Here is a 25,240-nt window from a genome sequence, read left to right on the forward strand (position 1 = left end):
AATATTCAATTTCCATGTGACTATCCGAGAAAGAAAGAAAGCTATAATCTTCTGGGTTAGTAGTGATTATACTGGAGAATAAATTGAACTTCACAACTAGATGGATCTAAAGTCTTAAAATACCATCATCCACAGTTTTACCATTTTGCAATACATGTTTTTTTTTGGAATACTTTACTGAAACTTATAAAATTGAGCCCCAGCTGTTTAAACAGGCATTTACATATTTTACTGAGGCCTGCACAAGTGAATCATGGACTTCAATCAAGGCCTTTGAAAGATCAGATGAGCCCAATCTTAAAAAGTGCAATTTTCTGCACCCAATTTTACAAGGGTCATTAGTTGACTACAAAGTCCTGCCAGGAGTGTCAGGACTCACTGAATACAAGCGATAGATCCTTCTGTCACTAAAGACCAAGTTTTGAAAGAGAAGGAAACAGGTATCTTGGGTATGTTATTCTTCAAGAAAATTGGCTCTGGGCACCATTTAGTCCTCAACAATAAGACATTCTATCTCTAACTTTCTTGAGTGTTTACTCAAACCTTTATTTTCTACAGCTCATTTAGGATGTTAGGAAGCACATGGACAAATACTACCCGTACCAGAGTAGACAGGCTCTGATTTTCCTGTGTACTCAGCAGGAGCTACTTGCTTCATATTCTGTGGATTTATCTGTGGTTCTCAATAATAGGTACAGGAGGCAGACTGGCAGCCGCTCTTATAGGCTAAGAAACTTACTACCACTGACACGTGATGGACATGTTTTGCCATTAACGGAACAAAAATGCATTCCTACATCTTATGAAAGCACAAATGGAACTTCATTTGTGCTTAAGCTAGTTTTGACCACCAATGAATGTCACAGAATTTGTCTGTAGCTATGCCATTTCTGCAGCAGTGGTTTTATGCACTAGATGACCTGCATATTCATTCTGTAAGCCCCATCAAGGCTCCCTTAATCTGTTGGCGTGCCTTTTCTTTTGTATTTTTTAATGAAGCAATAAAATGGTGTCATTGACTTTTCTTATGACCCAAACTATTGTTACAAGTCCAACTTTAATGAGAGTGTTCCCTTTGATATTAATATGTTGAGGATATTTGTCTTTTGATCATAAGGTACAATATTTGGAGGATAAATCTGTGTTAAGGTCTCACAAACAAAAGTGGCAAGATTAGTCAACTCACCTGTTCTGGTTGTACTGAACATTTTGTGTCAAGTCTACATTTAGCAGCAAAAAATCATGTAGATGACAGCGGGAGAAAGGCTCTGCAAGGTACGGACTGCTTACTTTACTGGACCACTTGCGGACCCCACAAAGGGCATAGTGTGGAATTTGAGCAGTTGTCTCAATATGTTGAAGAACATGCTTCAAAGAAACATTCCTCTCTAAGACATTTTGTTCAGCAGGCGCACTGGGCAATGAAAAAGGACAAATAAAACAGTCAGTCAGTTCCTCTATTCATAATGAGGGTAACCAATCAAGGGGGTCTGGAGGCAAGAGAGAGTTATAGCATGTACATAACATTGTTGAGATTTGCTGGAAGAAAACACTTCTGTTGAAATTAAACAAAAACAAAAATACCTGGAAAAACTCAGCAGGTCTGTTGAAATTAAGATTTTCTAGATTCAAATAGTCAGCTGTTTAACTATAATAATTTGTTCAAATTGGCAGACACATTGTTTTTAATTAAATATCTGGAAATATACTTTCCTCTAATTATTTCATAATCAGGACATTAATTCTTGCACAAACCCTCAAGTTTTTTGTTGCTTGTTCTTGAACATTATTTGAATATTTCAAGATTTCCCTATTAGGGTCTGTTACTTTGAATTTTAATTTAAAGATTCAAACCCAACTCCAGAGTCAAGAGCACATATCCTAGCCTCACCCTTCAGTGCAGTATTGAAGGAAAGTTGCACTGTCAGAGGTGCCTTTTTTCAGATGAGACATCGAAATGAGGTCCCATCTGCTCCAATGGCTGGATGTCAAAGATCCCAAAACACTATTCAAACAAGTGCAAGGAGCTCTACTCTGTGCTGGACAACATTTAGCTCTCAACACCACATGATCTGATCATTTATCTGATTGTTGTTTTTGTGACATTGCCAAACGCAAATTGGCTGCCGTGTAGAATAAACTGTATTTTAATCCATGGCTGGAATAAATTATCCCTTAGTTTACCAAATACTGAAATGATTTGTTTCTTGAAAGCACTTGAGTATTTATTTATTAAATTAGTGTTTTATATAAACCAGCTCTAAATGGAGTATTGAAATGCACATCGCTTAAAATGCATTCACATTCCAGCAATTAAAACAAGAAAGGAAGTTACTTATAACAAAATGATGTGAACTTCAGAAAAAAGTTTTGATTTTTAAATTTTCACCGACTTGTCCTATTTACCTAATTGCCTGTATGGTAGATACATTGACATTAACAGGAGAAATGGTTACTTTCAGTGTTTGTTTAATATTTGGAGCCAGCTTTATTTTCAGAAAATTAATGAGATGACAAGGTTATGTTGAGTGGTAGATGTACGAACACTCACTATATTACATTGCACTACATAACTGGATATAATCAGAAATACTTCAGTTATTCTGACCTTGTTAGTTTGTAATTTGGTTACATTCTCAACAGCAGCGAGACTGATCGGTAATTGAAGTGTGAATGCTTTGATTACCTGGTAGAGCTTTTAGAGGTTTCGGCATTAAGACTGTTCCACATCACACAAGAGTCATCTGCAATGACAATAAACGGCCACACATCTTGGGGTTTAGATCCAAGCTCTTCCTGGCGATTGCGTTCCAGTTCCAAATTATGATAGGACAGCTCTTTGATCAAAAAATGAGCTGCACCTAAAACACATGTAACAAAATTGCTAATCGGATGGATGAATCTGATCAGATAAATGTCTGCAATGCATTTTTAAGAAAAAATATTATACCAATATATATTGCACTCTCATTGGCTTCTCTTCATAACTTGTTGAGCTGACACACCGGACACCTTCATCAATGGTGGGCTGTGTTTCCTGTTAATTTGGCTAAGCAAATCACTTCTCAGTACAAACAAAGTAGACCTGATCAGATTGGGGTAAAGGACTTAAGTGAACTACATAGCTTTTTACAACAAACCAAATGTTTTGATAATCACTTCTTCAGGTGCCAGATTTATTGAGTTCACCATCTCTGGGCTGTTATTCCCTTAACAAATAGCCACCAGGCTCTGGTATCCACTTCTACATAAAATATAAAATTTCAAACATATAGTGGAAATTGAATTTGTAATGCAAAGCAATCACATACGAACAAAGAGCAGGAGTAGGCCATTCAGCCCTTCAAGCCTCCTCCGCCATTTAATAAGGTCATGGCTAATCTGATAGTAAACTGAAATCTGCATCCCACCTACCCCCGATAACCTATCACCCCCTTGCTTACCAAAAATCTATCCACCTCTGCTTTAAAAATATTAAAGACTCTGCTTCCACCACCTTTTCAGGGAGAGAGTTCCAAAGACTCACGACCCTCTGAGTGAAAAAAATTCGCCTCATCTCTGTTTTAAGTGGGTGACCCCTAGTTCTAAATTCTTCCACAAGAGGAAACATCCTCTCCACATCCACCCTGTTAAGACCCCTCAGGATCTTATATGTTTCAATCAACTCGCCTCTTACCCTTCTAAACTCCAGCGGATACAAGCCTAGTCTGTCCAACGTTTCCTCACAAGACAACCCACCCATTCCATGTGTCAGTCTCGTAAACCTTCCTTAAATAAGGTGACCAATACTGTACACAGTACTCCAAATGTGGTCTCTGTACAATTTCTTTAAAATGCTTTATATTTCTGTAAGACAGTAAGGTGGGAGCTATATTAGTATATTTAAATCATGGTCCTATATTGGTTGAAGAGCCCCAACAGAAATTCTCATGTGCTAATGAACAGAGGGTGTGCCATGTGTTATGAGCATTAAGTGACCTAAACAACCGTCCTTAAAGGGAAAACAAAAACAGAATTACCTGGAAAAACTCAGCAGGTCTGGCAGCATCGACGGAGAAGAAAAGAGTTGACGTTTCAAGTCCTCATGACCGAAGGGTCATGTGGACTCGAAATGTCAACTCTTTTCTTCTCCGCCGATGCTGCCAGACCTGCTGAGTTTTTCCAGGTAATTCTGTTTTTGTTTTGGATTTCCAGCATCCGCAGTAGTTTTTGTCCTTAAAGGGAACACTGGAGATGGTTGTAACAAGAGACACAAAAGGTGTTTTTTCTTACAGTGATTTTTGTCAGACAAAGAGCAGCTTCAAATCCACTGACAGACACTCGGTAACTGCCACCACCACCCTCACCACAGTATCGTCGTCCCCCCTTGAGGTCCTAACTCTGGCTCAGCTCCACAGAAGAGCTATCATATTCTCATTTGAATGTGAATAATACACTGTGTAATTATAATGGCAATCAACCATGAATGAAGATAATAATTTATGCTGAGCATATATGAGATCCAAGCATAGCATATCTTTTAATCATCATTCATACCTTAACCTCTAAATATAAAATGCACACACGGCTCTGTATTTAGTCCCACTGCTGGTGGACCCTGAAGGTGTTGGGGATCTGGTGTGGGTCTGTGGCAGTCGGCTGAACCCAGTTACGTGGCGGTAAGCTCATGGATGCGGGTGACACGGGCTTGCTGTCGGATCTTGTAGCCGGCAGGCTGCTCTGACGTTGGGGAGCCCACATCATCTGATGGCTGTGCAGGAGCTGCAACATATTTAAAGGGCAACCAGCCCTGTGTTGGAGTTCATGATCATCTCGCAGGCTTTTTAAGAAAGCTCTGCAATTTAAGTCTCCAGCACCTGAATTTCTTTTGCTCCAGCACAAAAAGATGTTGCAAAGTGGAGGGTGAAGATTCCTCCACTGTCACACAAAATCAATCAGTGGCGTTAACAAGTTTAACTGAGGTTTGAGATGTCACAGCGCATCCCCTTCAGCACTCGAGGATGAAGAAAGACAGAGCGGATGATTCCCATGCTGCCAGTACCTCTCCCTTTCCTTGCAGGCAGCCCCCCAAGTGACCTCCCCTTAGAGACTCACATCTGTCATGCCTCTTTAAGGGGTGACCCCTCTGCTCTTCTGTTGTGCGCTGCCTCTTTAAACTTTGAACCCAGTACTTGTGGGTTCTGAATTTTCAGCGTGAGGCTCTGCCCCTCAGAGTGGCAGCTCAGCAAGTTTTTACACAGAGAAAACATGTCCAAGATCAACCCAGTGTCTTGTGACTGAAATCTCCTGGGAGTCCAAAGGACTCTCACTGAGTCAAGGAAAGCACACGTAAGTCACCAGGTTTCACTGGACGGGTTAGTGAAGGCAGGAGAGACACATGTGAGTTTCACTAAATCCGGAGGGAGGATTAAATTGCATAAAATTGCATTTAGACTATATGCAAGGCATTAGAATCATATCTCTCAGGACTGAAGTTTCCTTTTAACAAAATGGAAGGATTTGGAATGATCTGGACATGTAGATGCTAACCTGGGGTTTTTTTCTAAAAGGTCATAAGTTCACCTTGGAACTGTCAATGAGCAGACCTCTTTCAAGGAATCACTTGACCTGTACAGTACTTGGGAAGGAGTTGTTTGTTTGTGTTGAACTGCAAAACACTTTAATGAAAAGCTGGGAGACAAAAAGGCAGTCACATGGGAGAAAGGAAAAAGCTTAAGTTGTGAACCTGCTTGTTTTGAAGGCAGTCTTGTTGAAGAATAAGAGTAAAAGGAAGGCAACTCCGACTGGCTCCCTTTCTCTACCTTGTCTAAAATTGTAGGTGGCTATCAACCTGTAGCCAGAGAACCCTCATCTGAGTGCAACTAGTCTGCATTTGGACCTGCAAAGCTGAGGCCAGTGGTGAGGACTTCCAGACATCCAACGGGACCAATGGCCCGTCTGTACACAAGAGAACGCCAGTTTGACAGTGCCGAGACCCTGTGGACTTTATCATTTATTTTATAATGCCCATCCTCCAAAGCCCATCTCTGCAAAGAGGCTCTATCTGTTTGTCTGTGCGCGCGCGCGTGTATGTGTGTGTGTGTGTGTGTGTGTGTGTGTGCTGAGGGAATTCTTTAGGAAGAGATAGGTAGTTATACTTCCCGATTACAATTGTGTGATAACAGTATTTGCAACTTGTTAAAAGAATTTTGTTTGGAAATAAATTAATCATTTTGAGAAAGAAGCCTGGTCAGGGTCTCTTTTCTTCTGGGTACTAGGAGTATAGGTGCACAATTGGCCATTTTGGTGAGAAAATTAAATATTGAAATTAATGGTACGGCCTGCGGAGTGGTAGGGCTTGATAATTGACGCACTCCTCCCATCCCGGTCGTAACATAAATTGGGGGCTCTTGCGGGATTTGAAACACAGACAGCGAGTGATTGGACGCGGAATAATAATTAGTATGGGATAAAAGGACAGAGACCAAGGGTAGAATCATCCCAGATTTGCATTAAGTGCAGTAGCGGGTGGGTAAAACGGCCGCAATCGTGGTTCCTCACGCTGTATTATCCCAAACCCACCACATTAATTATGCATTCCCGGGAAATATGCCATTTCCATAGTGGGCGGGCTCTCATTCACCCGCTATGCCATTACCTCACCACTTCACCATGCTGGGCACCATATTTAAAGTGCAGCTGTGAGTCCACCTCTCAGTGCTTCCAGCCCATGACTGCTGCATGGAAGATATAGCCCCAAGAGGCAAGGAGACTGCACCTCCCTGGGTTTAATGACACGTCCCTCAATGATGTCCTCTACCCCGACTCTGGCCGCAGGATGGGTAGCAGTAGTCAGTGCCAACGCCCTGCAAAAGAGGACAGCTTATCCAGTGCCGAAAGAGGATGAATGATCTCTTCCGTTCCGCCAGGGTAAGTCACTCTTCTCATCACTCTCACACTCTCAAACCCATCACACATCCACAGGGCCCTCACTCATTGCCAGTTCAAGGGACATCACCATCCACTCTCACACACACACCGTCATTGCCCTCAACCCGTCCATGGAACCACTCACCAGCCACACATTCCAGGCATACTTATCATCTGGCCTGGCAGCTTACACTCTTTCCATCTCTATTCATGCAGGACAAGCTGGCACACAAAAATAGAGAGAGGTCACAGACTGGTGGCGGAATGCCTGAAATCAAGGTCCTCACAGACTTTGAAAACAGAGCCATCCAGTTGGCTGGGAAGAGTCTGGACCAGTCCTGTGCTGATGGTGAGGTCGGCGCTGCTCTACCAAGTGAGGATCCAGCAGTGCAACATTCATCAGACAACCATGCTGTGAGTGATGTGTCCTGTTTCACAGGCCACTGCCCATGCACTAATTATTTCTCCTTCTTTCGCAGGCACATCTGGGAAACCGCCGACGGAATCCATGGCCCAGGGGGCCTCCAATCAAGCCCCGAGGGAAGCTCAGAAGGGAAATTTGCTGAAACCCTCCCTGAAGTCCCATCACAGTGTTCACCCACACCCTCCACCAACGCAGAGACCCACACCTTGGTGGGACCGAGCTTTGGAGTTGCCTCGGGATCACAATCTGGTGAGCACTTCGCACTGTCTGATCCACAGCAGGCAGCGGCAGGGGCTTCCCAGGTGTCCCGCACTCGGAGGACTGCTGGAGGACAGAAATTTGCTGAGTCCGAGTCAGATGACGAGCCTCTGGACTCAGTCATGTCACAGTTGCGGGAGCTGCAAAGGCAAACTCAGGAACATCAGGAAGGGATGTCCGCTGCACTCGTTAGATTGCAAGACACGATTGAGGAGTCCGTCCACCTTCAGGGTGAGGTGATAGCACCGGCATGCCAACGCACTGAGGTCAACACTGCTAGGATGGCGGCCTCCATGGAAACTTGGTCCAGGATTTCGCTCCTGCACTGCTGTGCAGGATCAACTCGGTCGCCGATGCCGTAGTTGGCCTCCAACAGTGTGCATGTGAGAGGGGGGTGGGGCAGCCCCATCTCACTCCAGTTTCCCCTTCACCTCATCCGAATCCCCTCTTCCTGTGGCCTCAGCAGCTCCAGCTCCAGAGGCTGAGGAGGGTGCCACTGCCACACAGCAGGACCCCGAAAGCAGGCCGGGACCCTCCAAGTCTCAGCCCTCCAGAGGACACCCGCCAAGGTCATCACAAACAGGGTGTAACAGTCAGCAGGCTGCCTCCACCTCCACTGTGGATGCCCGGGGAGCACCAAGACGTAGTGGCAGGGTTAGGAATGTTAAGAAGATGTAACTCTTTTAGAGCTTGCACAGCCTGGGCACAGGTGTTAATCACTTGTACATGCTGTTCACTATTGCCAATAAACTCCCAAGAATGTCTCCCTGCCTATGGCTCCTTGTTCTGATGAGCAGTGTTTGTGTCACTCAGATGTGAAACCTTTCTGCACAAGATAAAGGCAGGTGTCTCAGTCCAGGGCCTCTCCCCTATGCTTTGGGCAGCCTTCAGACCAAAGTGATGGTCTGGCCTCACATTCCCTGGACATATTAGTGATGCCTGCACCTTGACAGCGCTTGTCATTGCTACCAGAATGTAGTGGGCAGGCGTCACAAAGTTCAGTCATTCTCTCTGTGTACTCTCAGCATCTTTAAGGTGGGGCTGACCCCCATTTCTTCAGCGCCTGTGACCAGTGACGCTGTGCTCCTGAAGGGCTCAGGTGCTGAAGGCTGACAAAGGATCAGTCTCATGGCTGCGTCTCTATGATATGACCCTGATCACAGAGCACAAGCGAGCTGCCCTCGGCCAGACAGGAGTCAGGCATTCTCAGAGGCTGTGTGACGGTCTACGGAGTGTCCTCACTGCATGTCGTCATCATTCTCCTGCAATCGAGCGACTATTAGGGCCTCCACTGAACCTCTATGACAGGAGCATTATCTCAGAACGTACGTGTGCTGCCATAAACCAGACTGGAGTCAAACATTCATAGACGTAATGTGAGGATCTATGGTGTGTCTTCACTGCATGCCATCGTCATCCTCCACAAATCTAGCAGCTATGAGGGCCTCCTGAGGGTTCCTGCCTCATCGGCCAGTGAAAGGGGCTCTTCGACGTCAATGTTGCCATCGAGGATCTCCTCAGCCTCATCATCATCTACATCCTCCTCATCGGAGGAGGCCTCCAGCTCCTCCATCTCCTCCTCAGCCAGCTCTTCTCCCCGTTGCAGCACCAGGGTGTAAAAGGTGCAGCAGACGATGACGATGCGTGACACCCTCTGTGGACTGTATTGTAGGGCTCCACCAGACCGGTCCAGGCACTGGAATCTCATTTTCAGCGCCCTGATGCTTTGCTCCACCAAGTTGCGAGTTTCAGCATGAGCCTTGTTATACCATCGCTCTACTGCAGTCTGAGGCCGCCACACGGGTGTCATCAGCCACATCCTCTGTGGGTAGCCCTTGTCCTGTGGGAGCCAACTCCGCAGCCTCTGTGGACCCTGGAAGACATTAGGGATCTGTGACCGACTGAGAACGTAGGACACTCCCTGGAAACTGTGCACAGACCTGCAAGATGTACTTGTGGTGGTCGCACACCAGCTGAATTCAGTGAATGGAAACCCTTGCGTTTGACATAGTTGACCCCTGTTACGATGGAGATTTGAGCGCCATGAGTGCAGTCAATTGCACCCTGCACTTGTGGGAAAACCGAGATCTGAGCAAATCCAATTACAGCGCTCAATTGCATCCTGGCTCTCTTGGTCCCGGGCGAAATGCACAAAGTTGTGTGCCCTCGTGAAGATGGCACCCGTGACCTCATGGATGCATTTGTGGGTGGTGGTTTATGATAACCCACAGAGATCGCTTGTGGAGCCCTGAAAGGAGGCACTGGCGCAAAAATTGTGCGCCGCTGTCACTTTCACGGCGACTGGCAGTGGATGCCCTCCATGTCCCTGTGGCACCAAATCCTGCAGCAGGTGGCAGTTGTGACCAACTGTCCCCTAGACATGCCCAGTCTTCGGCGACAGTGGTTCTTGGTCATCTGCAGGAATGAAAGGCGGCGCCTATAGACCCTGGGTCTACCTGGGTGCCGACCAACGATGGCTCGCTAGGGCTCTTCAGCAGCGTGTGTAGGAGCCCCACTGCCCCTTCTTCCAGAGGGTGCTGCTCACCCCTCTGAACACCCAGGTGCCTCTGTCACTCTCTTCTCCGTCGTCTCCACTCCCTGTACGCCATGAGATGTACAGCTAGTTCACCATGATCCTGATGTACCCCTCCTGCAGGATGAAAGGGAGACACATGGGTTAGCTTGGGTGTACTAAGAACCTCTATTGGTTAAGTCTGAAGGCCCCTTAATGGATCCCAGAGACTTCTGGCCACCACTTGGATGGCCAGAGTTTAGTGCGCTGCACGGCTGCCTGAAACCCCACCCACCTCTGCCCCACTCCACCTGACCGATTGGCAGTAGCTTTGCCCACTGGACTGCATGCTGTGCTCTCAGCTCAGGCACAGGCATTCTCCTAACCCACGCTGCAAGTCTGCGCTGTTAGCTTGAACCATGGGGGAGACTGGTCCAAACCGGGATGATGACATTGTAAGGGGCTGTGAGCGCCTCCACCAGTGACTGCTCCATGGCCAGCTTTAGCAAGGAGATTGTACAACGTGCCCAGTTGTCCAACTGTTCTGCTGCCCACTAAAATGCTCATTAATTTGCAGTCTGTGCCCAAGGGCTGAAATGCTCTGGAGCACTTGATGGCACTTTCATCCCTCTGCTTACTTGAGTGGGCAGATCAGCTAGAGGCCGGGCTCCAATCATGTCAATGTGGCTGTGCCTGAAGTGTCTCAGCTGCAGAGGAATGGTGACTTTATACAAGGTTTCCCTCATGCGTGGCTGCTTCCCACCCCACCACCCTGCACGTATTTGTGTACTACCTTCAATCGCAGGGCAGCCCTTGCCCAGCCCGCCCAATGCGTCTCAACCACTGAGCAAGCCCTTGCTCTCATGCCTCCAATGTACCTGAACCTTGAAGTCCAAAAAGCGACCTGGACGAGCACTGCACAACGTTACTGTGCACTCACCTCCAAGTTCCCCTCAAAGTGCAACCCACCAAGTGCCCACCTTAAATGTGCTGTTGTAAACACATCAGCGTGCAATCATGCCGATGTGGGCAGATGATCCAGCAGGGGGGGGGAAGCGGGTTGATTCTGGTGGGCTGGCCTTATACTGATATGCAGATGTATCACAATGAGATTCCCGACGTCCAATGGTGGGGAACGTGGCCCGCCACCAACAGGCTGAGCCAACGATCGCAAACTGGTTTCATGACACCATGGAAGCCGATTTCTGGCCTTCTCGCCATATTGTCTGCTCAAGCCGCCGAACACTCCTGACGCCAGCGGCCATGGACAATTCCACCCCAGGTGTCTTATACATCGGTAAACTAAAATGGCGTTGGAATTTGCGAAGTTTTTTTCACAGATGGAGATATAACCATGACTGGTTTACAGAAATTAACCAAGAGTAAGCTAACGGAGTTGGCAGGTAAGCTGGAATTAGAATTATCCGACGGGGTGAGGAAAGCAGACATAGTTGAGATGATAGCAAGGCTTTTGAAACTGAAAAGGATACCAAAGAAACCACGTTCTCCAGGGGGTGAGTCAATTGAATTGACTAAGATTTAGTTGCAAATGAAAAAGCTTGAATTGGAGGCAAAAGAAAAGGAAAGAGAAAGGGCAGAAAAACGAATAAGGGAATTGGAATTGAAAAGGCTAGAGGCAGAGCAAAAAGAAAAAGAGAGAGCATTTGAAAGAAAAATGGAAATGCAAAAACTCGACCTCCAACAGGAGAAGTTAGCAACAGAGGAAAGAGAGAAGGAACGAGAAAGGGAATATCGGCTTTAAAAAGAGGCCTCATATGCTGAGGAAAGTTCTGACGATGAAAAAACCTTCAACCTAAAGCCCAGTGAGGAGATGTTTAAGTTTATGCAAGCCCTCCCAAAGTTTGAGGACAGGGATGTAGAGGCATTCTTTATTCCATTTGAAAAGGTAGCTAAGCAAATGAAGTGGCCAAATAAAATCTGGACATTTGAAACAAAAATAGAAAATGCTGGGAAAACTCAGCAGGTCTAACATCATCTGTGGAGAAAAAAAAACAGTTAACGTTTCGAGTCCGCATGACTCTTCTTCAGGCTCTTCTTCAAATCTGGACACTGGTCTTACAGAGGAGCATGGTGGGTAGAGCTCACGAGGTTAATGCATCACTTTCAGAAGAGGTTTCTGTGGATTATGATGCAGTGAAGAAGGCTATTCTTGGTGCATATGAGTTAGTCCCTGAGGCATACAGGCAGAAATTTCGGAATATAAGGAAACAGCCTGGCAGACCTATATTGAGTTTGAGAGGGTAAAGCAAAGTATTGGATACAGGCATTAAAGGTAGAGGCAACATATGAAGCTCTTTGAGGAATAATTCTCTTGGAAGAATTTGAAGATTCACTTCCTGCAGTAGTTAGAACCCATGTTGAAGTCCAGAGGGTCGCAACAGCGGAGATGGCTGACGATTATGAGCTGGCCCATAAATCTAAACCTTTTTCCATCATCGCCACAAAGCTGAGAAGATAGAAGGTAGGAAGCTGAAAGGAAGGCAAGTAGTCAGGGAAGAGAAGAGACTGCTGGAAATACCCCGAAAACTCCTCTTCAGGCCAGAAAGGAAGGTGCTGAGGGTGAAAGTGATATTCGAAGGCCTAAAGTGTTTCCATTGTAACAAGGTGGGACATGTTCGTGCCAATTGCTGGAAGTTGCACGGGAAATCCATGGGACTTATTGGGGGTACGTAAGGGTGATTCAGGAAAAGGAGCCCTGGCTGGAAGTACAACAGATCAAGTTGTAGCATTAACTGCAGCTGTGAAACCAAGTGTGAACACTGCTGTGAGTTCAGGGGGAGGTGAATGAGATACATGAGAGTTATAATGATTTTTTTGTTGAGGGGAAAAGTATCCCTCAAATGAGAGGGCTAAACCTATAATCATACTTAGAGATACAGGAACCACTCAAACCCCTTTGCTGGGAAAAGGCATAAGTTTTCCATCAGAGAGCAGATTAAAAGCCAAAGGTTTAGTCCATGGTATTGGTGAGGACTATATACCTGTACCTTTGAACCAGATGCACTTGGAATGAGACCTATTGTCTGGGACATTGGTGGTAGGGGTTGTTCAGCAGTTACCCGTAGATCGAGTTGATTCACTCCTGGGAAATAATTTAGCTGGAATGAAGGTAGTAGCTTCTACCATAATTACAGAAAGTCCAAATGAAGTTAAAGTAATGGAGCAGTTACAACGAAAGGTTCCAGGGATTTTTCCTTCATGTGTGATGACCCGCGCAATAGCTAAGCAAAGTCCATCATCAAAGGTCAAAGTGATAGCACAGACAGATATTTGGCTGGCTAAGACTTTCTTTAAAGACATAGATAATCTGAAAGAGATGTTTAACAAATCCTCTCTAGTTGAGGTTCAGCAAGCTAATCCAGAGTTAAGTAAGATAGCATAATCAGCCCAAACTAAAGATGAGGCTAAGGCAGTTTGGAAATGTTATTACATTGAGAATGGAATTCTAATGAGAAAGTGGAGACCTCCTCACAGACCTGCAGATGAGGAGTGGGCGCTTGATCATCAGGTAGTGGTACCGCCCAAATATTGTAAAGAGATATTACAGATAGCACATGAAATTCCTATGGCAGGACATGTCAGGAACATGGAAAACTCAAACGCAGATAAACCAGCAGTTTTACTGGCCCAGCCTTCATAAGGATACAATACAGTTTTATAAAACGTGCCATACATGCCAAATGGTAGGAAAACCACAACATGCAATCAAACCAGCACCTTTAATTCCTATACCAGTTCTTGAGAACCCATTCAGTAAGGTGTTATTGGACTGTGTGGGGCCCTTAACAAAAATGAAAGCAGGGCACCAGCATATCCTTACTATTATGGATATGACAGCTCGATTTCCAGAGGCCATTCCTTTAAGGACCATTACGGCTAAAGTAGTGGTAGATTCGTTAACCCAGTTTTTTTTACTCGATATGAATTACTGGTAGAGATCCAGTCGGATCAAGGTTCCAATTTTATGTCTAAAATTTTTCAGAACATAATGAGTAATTTGGGTATAAAGCAGTTGAAGTCCACAGCATATCATCAACAAAACAGGGAGATTTAGAGGGGTACCATCAAACTCTCAAAACAATGATTAAAACATATTGTCATGAATATCCCCATGATTGGGACAAAGGGCTGGATTTTATTTTATTTGCTACCTGAGATTGACCAAATGAATTTACTGGTTTTAGCCCTTTTGAATTAATTTATGGACATGAAATAAGAGGTCCACTAAAATTAATCCAGGAAAAGCTTTTAGGAGAGAAGGTTGAATCCTCTATGTTAGATTATGTGTCTGTGTTCCAGGAACAGCTCACAGGGGTCTGCAAAGTGACTCAAGAACATCTTGAAGTTTCTCAAACAAAGATGAAAGAATGGGCAGATAAGCAACCTGTGATCCGAATATTACAGCCAGGGGACTAAGTGTTAGTATCATTGCCATTACAGGGCGAACCCCTGAAAGCATGATTCAGTGGTCCATACAAGGTAATTAAGATGGTTAGTAAAGTAAACTATTTGATAAATACACCAGTTCGTAGGAAAAAGAATCAGTTGTGTCATATCAATATGTTAAAACAATACCATTGTAGAGAGGAAGATAGGAAAGAGCAGTTATGTCAGGTATATGTAAGCATAGTGGAGGATGAAAGAAACAATGAGTGTGAGGTAGAAGGAGACTTAGATAGTTCATAAATTGAACCCCCTACTATCTAGTTAGCTAACATTGAAATATTAGGGCAGTTAGATACCATATTTTCAGATTTAAAGGTAGACAATGAGAGGATCCAGTGAAGTTGCTTACAGAATTTAAAGGGATCTGTAGGGATGAACCATGGTCTATAACTTTAGCCGCAAATGACGTCGATGTAGTGGAATTTTCTCCTATAAAGCAACATCCGCATTGATTAAGTCCAGAGAAACAAGCAGAAGCGACAGCAGAATTTCAGTATACGTTAGAAAATCACCCAATTGAGCCTAGTCAAAGCAGTTGGTGTTTCTCCAGTAGTGTTAGTGCCTAAACCTGATGGGTCAACCAGATTCTGCATTGACTATAGGAAGGTTAATGCGGTAACAAAAACAGATTCCTTCCCTATCCCTCCTCTAGAAGATTATATTGATGGGGTTGGCAGTGCCACATTGCTTACTAAGATAGATTTGCTGAAAGGATACTGGAAAGTACTTTTAACATCATGAGCTAAGGAGATACCAGCTTTTGTCATACCAAATGGGCTATACCGATGCCAAATAATGCCATTTGGCCTAAAAAAATGCTCCAGCTACTTTCCAAAGACTAATGAATCAAGTGATCACTAATGTTCCTAACTGTGTGATTTACTTGGATGATATATTGGTTTATAGCAACACATGGAAAGGCCATTTAAAACAATTGGAAGCCTTATTTAAACAATTACAGTCGGCAGATCTAGTAACAAACCTTGCAAAAAGTGAGCTTGCAAAAGTGCAAGTAACTTATTTAGGGCATATAGTAGGTCAGGGAAAAGTCTTGCCAAGAATAGCAAAGGTACAGACTTTGATAGGATTCCCTGTCCCTAACTAAACAGGAAATCGTAAGATTTTTAGGAATGGGTGGTTTCTATCGTTAATTTGTGCCAAAGTTCAGCACAATAGCGGCTCCACTAATGGATTTATTACAAAAGAAAGCAAAGCTGTTATGGTCAGGAGAGTGCCAGACAGCTTTTGAGAAGCTGAAGGTAATCCTAACTAATGAACCAGTATTAGCTGCCCCTAATTTCGCCAATCCCTTTAAGCTGGCAATCGATGTTCATGACTTTGGGATGGGTGCAGTTTTATTGCAAGAAGATGAATCAGGCATAGAGAAGCCAGTGGAGCACTTCTTTAAAAAATTAAATTGGCATCAAAAGAGATACTCTATAGTAGAAAAAGAAACCCTGGGATTGTTACTGACTCTTAAGCATTCTAAGGTACATATCCATCATGGCTGTAAAGAAACATTCATATATACTGGCCATAACCCTTTGGCCTTTGTGGAAAAAATTAAGACTCAGAATGACAGACTGTTCCAATGGAGCTTACTAATACATCCTTATAACTTAAATTGTTCATATTGCAGGAGAAGATAATATAATTGCTGATGCATTATCAAAAATGCAAATTTTTTTTATAATTGTCTGGAAAGCAATGAAGTCAGAAAACTGAACAGATTCTGTATAAGGAGCGAATGGCTGAGTGAGTGCCTGAGTGAGTACACTACCATGATTCTGTTTATAAGTTGCACATATCTTTTTCTGTATAATTTGTGATGAAACACATTTGGAAATGGTGTTTCATCTCTTAAGGGTGGAGGCATGTTAGAATCATATCTCTCTCAAGACTGAATTTTTTTTACAAAATGGAAGGATTTGGCATTGACTCTGGACATGTGGATGCTAACCTGGGATTTTTTTTTTTTTAAATGTCATAAATTCACCTTGGAACTGTCAACAAGCAGGCCTCTTACAAGAAATCACCTGACTTACATAGCACTTGAGAAGGAATTGTTTGTTTGTGTTGAACTGTAAAACACTTTAATTAATGAAAAGCTGGGAGACAAAAAGGCAATCATGTGGGAGAGAGGAAAAAGCTTAAGTTGTGAACCTGCTTGTTTTGAAGGCAGTCTTGTTGAAGAACAAGGGTAAAAAGAAGGCAACCCTGACTGGCTCCCTTTCTCTACTTTGCCTAAAATTGTAGGTGGCTATCAACCTATAGCCAGAGACCCCTTATCTGAGTGTAACCGGTCTGCATTTGGATCCGCAAAGCTGAGGCCAGTGGTGAAAATTTCCAGACATCCACTGGGAGCAGCGGCCCATCTGCACATGAGAGGACTCCAGGTCGACAGCGTCGATACCCTGCGGACTTTATCCTTTATTTTATAATGCTCATCTCTGCAAAGGGACTCTATCGGTTTGTGCTGTGTGTGTGTGTCTGAGAGCTGGGGGAATTCTTTAGGAAGAGATAGATATTTATACCTCCTGACTACAATTGTGTGATAACCAGTAGTTGCAACTTGTTAAAAGGGGTTTTGTTTTGAAATAAACTAATCATTCTGAGTCTTTGAAAGAAGCCTGGTCAGAGTTTCTTTTCTTCTGGGTACTAGAGGTATAGGTACACAATTCGCCATTTCAGTGAGAAAATAAAACATTTGAATTAATAGTACGGCCTTCGGAGTAGTGGGGCTTGATAGTTCGTGCACTCCTCTCATCTGGGTCATAACACAAATGGGCATTTAAGTATATCAATGAGCTTCTCGCTGCTCATGGATAAGTTTCCTGTTTTGTTACCTTTCTGCTGCTGACTTAATCATTTACAGTTTTCCTGCCGCCAGTAATCTGACACGCAGCCTCCCATGCAACTCTCAGTGCCCACCCACCATCGTGCCCACTCCAGCGAGCTCCACAAAATCCAGCATGATGTATACCTGCTGATAAATCCGAGACTGGAATTTTCAGAAGTCTCTCAAAGACTTACATTAATAAATACAACTCACATTTGTTATCAACCTTTCTCCCACCAAAATATTACAAAACAGAAACAGGACATTCAACCTATACATTTCACCTCATCATAATTCAGTGCCATGTAAACAAGATCTCCGGTGTGACTGACTGAAAGGTGGCATTCCCAGCACAGCCACTAGAGGATGATATTCAATACAGTTATTGAAGGATAAAACAGCCCAGACACAGCTGACAACTAGCAATGGTTGGTGATCAATGGGGTAAATACTATTCAAGGGCAACAAAACACCAAAGTTACATCTTACAAAACAAAGCTTATATTTTAAAACTGTTTTTCCCTTCCTCCAACATGTATTTACTTCCTAGCATTTAACATAGAGTGACTGCTAAAGTGTCACCTCCACTAACTTTGAAAATAGTTTTTCTTTGGAGGTGCCTACCTTTAAACATGCTTAAACTAAATCACATTAATCACAATTCAGTCTATCCTTTGGGTGTGTAAACTTTCCAAGGCAGAGTGTTAATTTGTTAGACTGTCCGCCCCTGACCAGAATGCTCATAATCCTCATTTAACCTCTCAGATCTTAATTTGCAAAATAATTTACAAGGATGCTAGAAAAATATTGTTTAATATTTAGTATTAAGACACAAGTCGACTGAAGTTACTGAATCAGGACCTTTGGAACATTCTCAAAAATTAATTTGATAAAAAAGTCTAGTGTTGATTGTTAATGATTATTAACAACACTGCTTGATGTTTCACAAGTTGGGCTTTGAGTGATAAAATAAATAAATGTGTGACAAACGTTTAAAGAGTTTTATTGACTTAATTTTATTTCATTGCGCTGAAACTAATTGAAATGGATCCTGATTATGAGTACTTTTTACCATGTCCAATTTGTTTCTGACAAATTGTTAATATTGGCATATCACTCCTAATTACAATGAGACTTATATTTGGTCTGACTGGGCACAAAAACATTAAATTCACAAAAAAAGTCACATCTTTAAGCCTTATAAATCTCCGCAAAATAAGTACAAAATAAATTTCATAAAAGTTGTCTGAGGCATTTTTCCAATGACCATTCCACACAATTGAACTGTGGCAATACTAAAATCTCAAATAATTATATAAGGCACTCTTAGGGCAAAATTTTTAGCTCAGTGGGCGGGTGCACGCCCGGTGGGCAGGTGCATGCCCAACCCACTCGAGCATGAACTGACGCATGTCGACGTCAGGCAAGCGTCCCAACATCAACGCGCAATCGCACGATAATTCGGTCATAGAGAATCGGCAGCGCACCCGCCAACAATTAAAAGGCCTGTTAAGGCCATTAAATTATCAATTAAGTTAAATTTTTCGCTGCCCGTCCAACCGCTTTGCACTTTTTAGGAAACCTTATCCATGGGTGGGATGAGGTTTCCCTAAAGCAAATAAAAACAAAAAATTTTAAAATTTAATTAATAACATGTCCCTGCTCATGTGACAGAGCCACGAGGGGACACGTTTTATTACATTATTTATTTATTTAATTTTTTTTTTTTGAAAATGCTTCATCTCTCTGAGGCAGCTCTGTGCCTCAGGGAGATTATGAAGTGCGCACTTTCGCGCACTTGTGCACACTCCCCCCACCACCCCCCCCCCCCCCCGCACAGGCAGCGCTGAGTGCTGCTGCTCACGTTCACGCTGGGCAGGCCTTAATTGGCTCACCAGCGTGAAATCGCCTTCCGGCCTTGATCGCGGACAGCCCACCCACCCCTGTCGAGCCTGCCCGACAAGGTCAAGACTTTACCCTTAATTTTTAACTGCCTGATCATGCTCATAAGGGAAGGTACATTACCATGATTTGTGACCTTTTCCTGGAACATACATACATATGTTCTCCTTTAAAATCCGGCCCAATTAATTTGTGACTGTGGGCTACCAAAAAGCTGTTAACGCTGCACCAAAAGTTTTACTTCTGATGGAACTCAGAAATGAACAAAACTTTATCTAACAAAAGCATTTCAAATTGATAACAAGTAGTTTAACTGAAAGGCCGTTTTACCAGCTGCGATTTTACAGAAATGCCTAAATTAATACAAAATATATTCGTTTGAATTACTTTTAAAACATACCAACTCCAGAGTTGTTGAAGATGCTGGGCAAGACAAGCATGATGTGGTTTGGCCAATATTTCTTATACACTGCCATCTCATACTCCTTGATAACTAGCACATGCAAATGGTTAGCACCGTCCATAGCGTGATACAGATTGAAGAGACCATGTTCATGACGCCCAGTGGAAGGCGTAAAGATGGGGCTCTTTACGCAGTCTGGATTCTGGGACAAAGCAGATGTTTTAAATCGTCAAGCTGTGATTCAATAAGTGTAATTGCAGGAGTATTAACCTGCTGGAATTTAACAAGAGATATTAAATTAGCATTTAACAACAGTAAAGGATTTGTTGAAATTTTTCTTTATTCCAGACGTTAGTAGGGGCAAGAATAAAATTTTCTACCGAATTCATCTGCACTGTGCAAACCCGGGAAGCTTCTGAAGCTTGTTCTCCCACCTATCCTCACCTTATCAGGTAAAGTGAAACAGCTACACACTCGCTGCTGCACTTACCAGAGACAAGACACAAACATATTACTAAACCAATTGATTCACCAACACCAGCGGGGATGATATCCACATACTCTAGAACTTTGTTCCTTCCAACTAGGTCGCAGTTATTTCCCCCATGGAACATCACCAGAGACTCATTTTTTTTCCCATTGCATTCAGTGATCCCAGAGCAGAACCCACCCATGTTCTTCCAATGGACCACTGAACTGATCAACACACATTCACGGCTACACTGACTCAAATCAAACACTTTCCCTCTCCACATTCACCTAGCAAGAAATAGATTTCTTTCACCCCTACCTTCCCTCAAATTTATATGTACACTAGTCCCAACCATTGCATCTATGGCCCGGCCAAAAGCAACGCATGCCGCCTACAATATTGTGGAATTGACAATGAAGCTGGTCAAATGATGGTATGCATCTGCAAAGAGATTTTTTTTCTTCCTTCTGTGGCTTTGGAGTTCCAGCCTTTAAACGGATTAGTAAGCTCAAACCAGAGGTTGAACAAAAGTCAGGTATTTTCAAATGAACACAAATAAAATAGTCATTTCAGGTTTGGCATTTAGCTTAGATTTCACCTGATACTTCTCAAAGTGGGGTAGAAGGAAGTTAAGGAAGGAAAGGTAAGCGATTTCCCAGAAATAGTGAAATAAGGGCAGGTGTTTTATGGAAATGATACGTAAACATATCAGCTGCTCCCACATATTTTCAACAGGAGCAGCTGAGACTATTTTTATGGAAATGATGTTAAATGACATAGATCATTTCTCCAATATAAAGGTTCTTTTTTCAGATTTTTAGGGTTCCCATCTGATTGTTACAAGAGACCATTTACGTTTTTCCATTCCACTGAAAAACTGGAATTACACTTCAGCTGAGCTTTATTGTAACTGGTACGAAAAGGTTTTCTCATCAGCCATTAGCAGTGCCATCCCACTCCTTTTCTTTGCTGGCCCATCACTTCTCCACCAGCAACTTCATCCTTGGTACTTGCGGAAAAAGAGATGAAACCAACAATCTGAGGGAAAATATTGTTAAAACTGCCACAGGGCTGAACTACATTTACCTATCCTACAGGGAGATAGCATCATCCCAACCCCATAGTGGAAAACATAGCCTTAGCACTTTACTTTTCAGGTATTCTATGAAAAACATTGCCTAGTTCACCTCAATCCACAGTCATTATTCTCAGTCGCCTCTGCAGAAGCTAGGATATAAATATTCAACTGCCTGCAAATGTTAGTAGAAGGTAGTAAACTGTAAAAATATCTAAATACTCCTATTAGGTCAGCCATCCCGTCATTATAAGCACAACAAATAGAAATAAAATTGTAGTTCTATGTGAAGGTCCCATGATATTTTCTCACCTTGTCAGTGACAAGTGGCAACCTCATACTTTCCAATTGGCCTCCAGGTTGACTGAAAATGAAATTATGTTCTTTTGATTTGGGAATAATAAAGTGAAGCTGGACTTCCTCTCCTAGCATTGAGCAGGAAAACGTGAAGGCATGGAGTGTAGAATCATATGGCTAACAGAAAACAAACAGAATAGTGAAATTAGTTTTTAAATACATTTTTCCCTGCAGAAGAAACAATTCTTTATTACACTTTACATCTGTATTTCTGAAAAACTGTAACAATAATCAAAAGATCGATTCTATGGGCTGGATTTTACCGTCGGTGAGTGGGGGCGGGGCCTGCTCGCCGACGCGTAAAATGACGTGCGGTGTCGTCGGGCGGAACTTTCGACGTCACCTCGCCCCATTTAAATTTTCAGGAAGGCGGGTGCGCAGCAAAATCAGATGTGCGCCCGCTGACCTGTCAATGGCCAATTGAAGCCATTGACAGATCAATTAAAGTAATTAGTGGACCTGCCCATCCAACCTTAAGGCTGGCGGGCAGGCCAGGAGCCCCAGCGGGAAGTAGAAAAAACATGAAACCTCACCCACAGGCGTTTTAAAAATTTTAATAAAGTTTTTTTGGAAATTATGAACATGTCCCAACTCATGTGACATTGTCACATGAGGGGACATGTAAGGGAATTTTTTTTTCCTTATTTTTAATATTGTTGAAAGTAGAGCCGATCTCCCTGAGGCAGCACTTAGCCTCAGGGAGATGAGTGCGCTCTTTCGTGCGCATGCATGAAAGAGCGCACTCTCGATTTTAGGCATTCCCCCCACCCCCGCCTGCACAGGGAGTGCATAGCACTTCCCTGCAGACGTCACGCTGGGCGGGCCTTAATTGGCCTCTCCTCGCAAAATGACACCGTGCCTCCCATCGGGGGTGCCAATCGGAAGCGCGCCCGCCCATCAACTTCCCCCCTCCGACGGGGGGAATATTCTGCCCTATGGTTCACCAGACTGATTCCTGGGATGGTGGGATAGTCCCATGAGGAGAGATTGAGGAGACTGGACCTACATTTTCTAAAGTTTAGAAGAATGAAAGGTGATCTAATTGAAGCGTACAAAATTCTTGCAGGACTCCACAGGGCAGATGCAGGAAGGTTGTGTCCCCTGGCTGGGGTGGGGTCCAGAACCAGAGGACACAGTCTCAGGATAAGATAGGCCATTTAGAACTGAGATGAGGGGGAATTTCGTCACTCAGAGGATAGTGATTCTTTGGGATTCTCTACCCCAGAGTGCTGTGGAGGCTCAGTCATTGACTATATTCAAGATAGAGATCGATAGATTTCTAGATATTAAAAACATCAAAGGATATGGAGATACTGTGGGGAAATGGTATTGAGGTAGAAGACCATCCATGATCTAGTTGAATGGCAGGGGGGCTGAATGGCCTTCTCCTGCTCATTCTTCCTATGTTTCTATCTGCACTTTAAGAATCAAAAATTGCCGATTTCTTTAGTCTACGGCTGTTTACGCAGCGCACAGTACAAATTTACATGGCAATGCGTTCTGTAGTTTATATTGCTAGTAAGGAGCATGTCATGTCACGATTAGGTGTCAAACAGTTTGAGTACGATAGGATGCAATCTGGACCTTCATAGCTGTCTGAGCTGACATAAGCTCATTCATTGATCTTTTAAAAAATCTAATATATATATATATATATATATATAGTTGTGTGTATATTTTTCCTTATCTTTTACCCCATCCACACTCCAATTAGATCTGTGTCACTAACCACCCATCTACTGGTTAAGTAAAAATAGGAATAAATCATAAATATACTAGGCCAATTTTCTGAATGCACACTCCTGACGTGGAACCTTGCCCACTGGGAATGTAGATCAGGAAAGCCCCATAATATTCCATCCACGAATAGATCAGTATCAGAAACATGCAAAACGTGCAGCTGAATATGTACAAAAGTATTACAAATTAAAATCTGGTATTTTCTAACGCAAATGTGTTTATAACCTTGCTGAATTATATCGCTTTGGAATGTCTGAAAATGTAAACGTGTGAAAAATTCCAGTCTTTAAAGTGTAAATACCAACATTCAAACTAAGAACTGTCGGTGATATAACATTTCATTGTTATCATGCCTCGGGAAGAGGGAGGCAGGGGGTGTGAGTAATGCAGCAAAAATTTAATTTTTGGCCATAGCTTTTTCTTTTATACTATGTCTCAGTTTAAATTAGTTTTAAAACGTCACGCTTGAAATGGGAGCTTTACATTCATTTAAGATTCAATATCTGTCGGAAAAACCTGACATTTTTATCGTGCCTTCATGTTTGGAGGTTGTGTGGACTGTGACTGTAGATGCTGTTGAAGTAGGTAACTTAATCCCAGGTTTTCCTTCAAATCAGAAACCGTTCTTCGCAAGGAGTCCTTTTATGAGTGTTGAAGCCCCACACATGGTGCTGGATTTAGTCCTGTCACTGAATCTGCCAGTCGGTATGGAAGAGGTCGGAAATCTGATGTTGGAAGGATGCAGTCGCTTGAGCCCCATCACGTGGCGACAAGCTTATGAATAAGGGTGATGCGTGCTCGCCGCTGGATCACATGGCAGGGCCGGCTCTGACATCAGGAAGCCCACATCACATGATCCCCATGCAGGGGAAGGTACCATACTTAAAAGATAGAAAGCTCTACGTAACAGCTGAAATTTTGTATGCAGGCTTTCTGAGGGAGATTCCAATTGAACCAGCCAGCATTGTCAGATGTGGCAGCATCGGCGGAGAAGAAAAGAGTTGACGTTTCGAGTCCTCATGACCCTTCAGCAGAACTGAGTAAAGTTAGGAGAGGGGTGAAATATAAGCTGGTTTAAGGTGGGGGGTGGGGTGGGGGGAGAGAAGTTGGGACGGGGGTAGTAGGGACAAGCAAGCAGTGATAGGAGCAGATAATCAAAAGATGTCACAGACAAAGGAACAAAGACGCGTTAAAGGTGGTGATATTATCTAACAGAATGTGCTAATTAAGAGTCTGCACCGACACGTGAGAAACTCGATGACATTCCTTGTTGTGCGTGACTGGCATTGAATCTCTCTTCTGCCTCACTGCAAGGGTTTCTGATGGCCATCATCAGCCATGTGCAAAGATCTAGGATCCATCAATTGATCACCTTGGGGAGACCCAGCATATTGCTCTGGGGAGCAGGGTTCAAATCCCACCACGACAGATGGTGAAATTTGAATTAAATAAAAATCTGGAATTAAAAGTCTGATGATGACCATGAAACCATTGTTGTAAAAACCTATCTGGTTCACTAATGTCCTTTAGGGGTGGATGTAATGTCTTCTGGCACTGTCTCTCTGACATTTGTAGGTATGTCATCCTGCTCCTGTAAACTCTCGGATGTTCCGGAGGCCTTGTGACCTGGCCCCCTATTATTGTGCTCCCTCCTGTTGGTACTGTTGGGCTGCCTGTACTGGTTCCTGTGCAGCACTGATCCCCTCCAGCACTCGAGGATAAAGGAGTACAGGGTGAATGATTCCCATTGTGCAACGCCCTCCCCCTTCCCTTCAACGTGGCCTCCAAAGTACCCTCCCCTTAGGGACTCCAATATATAATGCCACTTTAATGAGTGGCCCCTCTGTCTCTAGGTTGTGTGCTGTCCTTTTAGTTTTTTTGA

The 25,240-nt window shown here is 43.5% G+C and overlaps 1 protein-coding gene across 1 annotated transcript in view; it reads right to left on the reverse strand.

Moving 5' to 3' along the window:
• Positions 1 to 25,240, reverse strand: part of greb1 (growth regulating estrogen receptor binding 1) — a 351,042-nt gene that overhangs the window by 26,731 nt on the left and 299,071 nt on the right. Inside the window, exons 27-30 of the mRNA XM_078541600.1 lie at positions 21,574 to 21,735; positions 19,712 to 19,916; positions 2,687 to 2,861; positions 1,187 to 1,414 (exon numbers count right to left, since the gene is read on the reverse strand). Of these exons, the coding sequence (XP_078397726.1) occupies positions 1,187 to 1,414; positions 2,687 to 2,861; positions 19,712 to 19,916; positions 21,574 to 21,735 (770 nt within the window). The remainder of the gene's footprint in view (positions 1 to 1,186; positions 1,415 to 2,686; positions 2,862 to 19,711; positions 19,917 to 21,573; positions 21,736 to 25,240) is intronic.

This window comes from Cetorhinus maximus, chromosome 5 (assembly GCF_964194155.1).
Source record: "Cetorhinus maximus chromosome 5, sCetMax3.hap1.1, whole genome shotgun sequence".
NCBI lineage: Eukaryota > Metazoa > Chordata > Chondrichthyes > Lamniformes > Cetorhinidae > Cetorhinus > Cetorhinus maximus.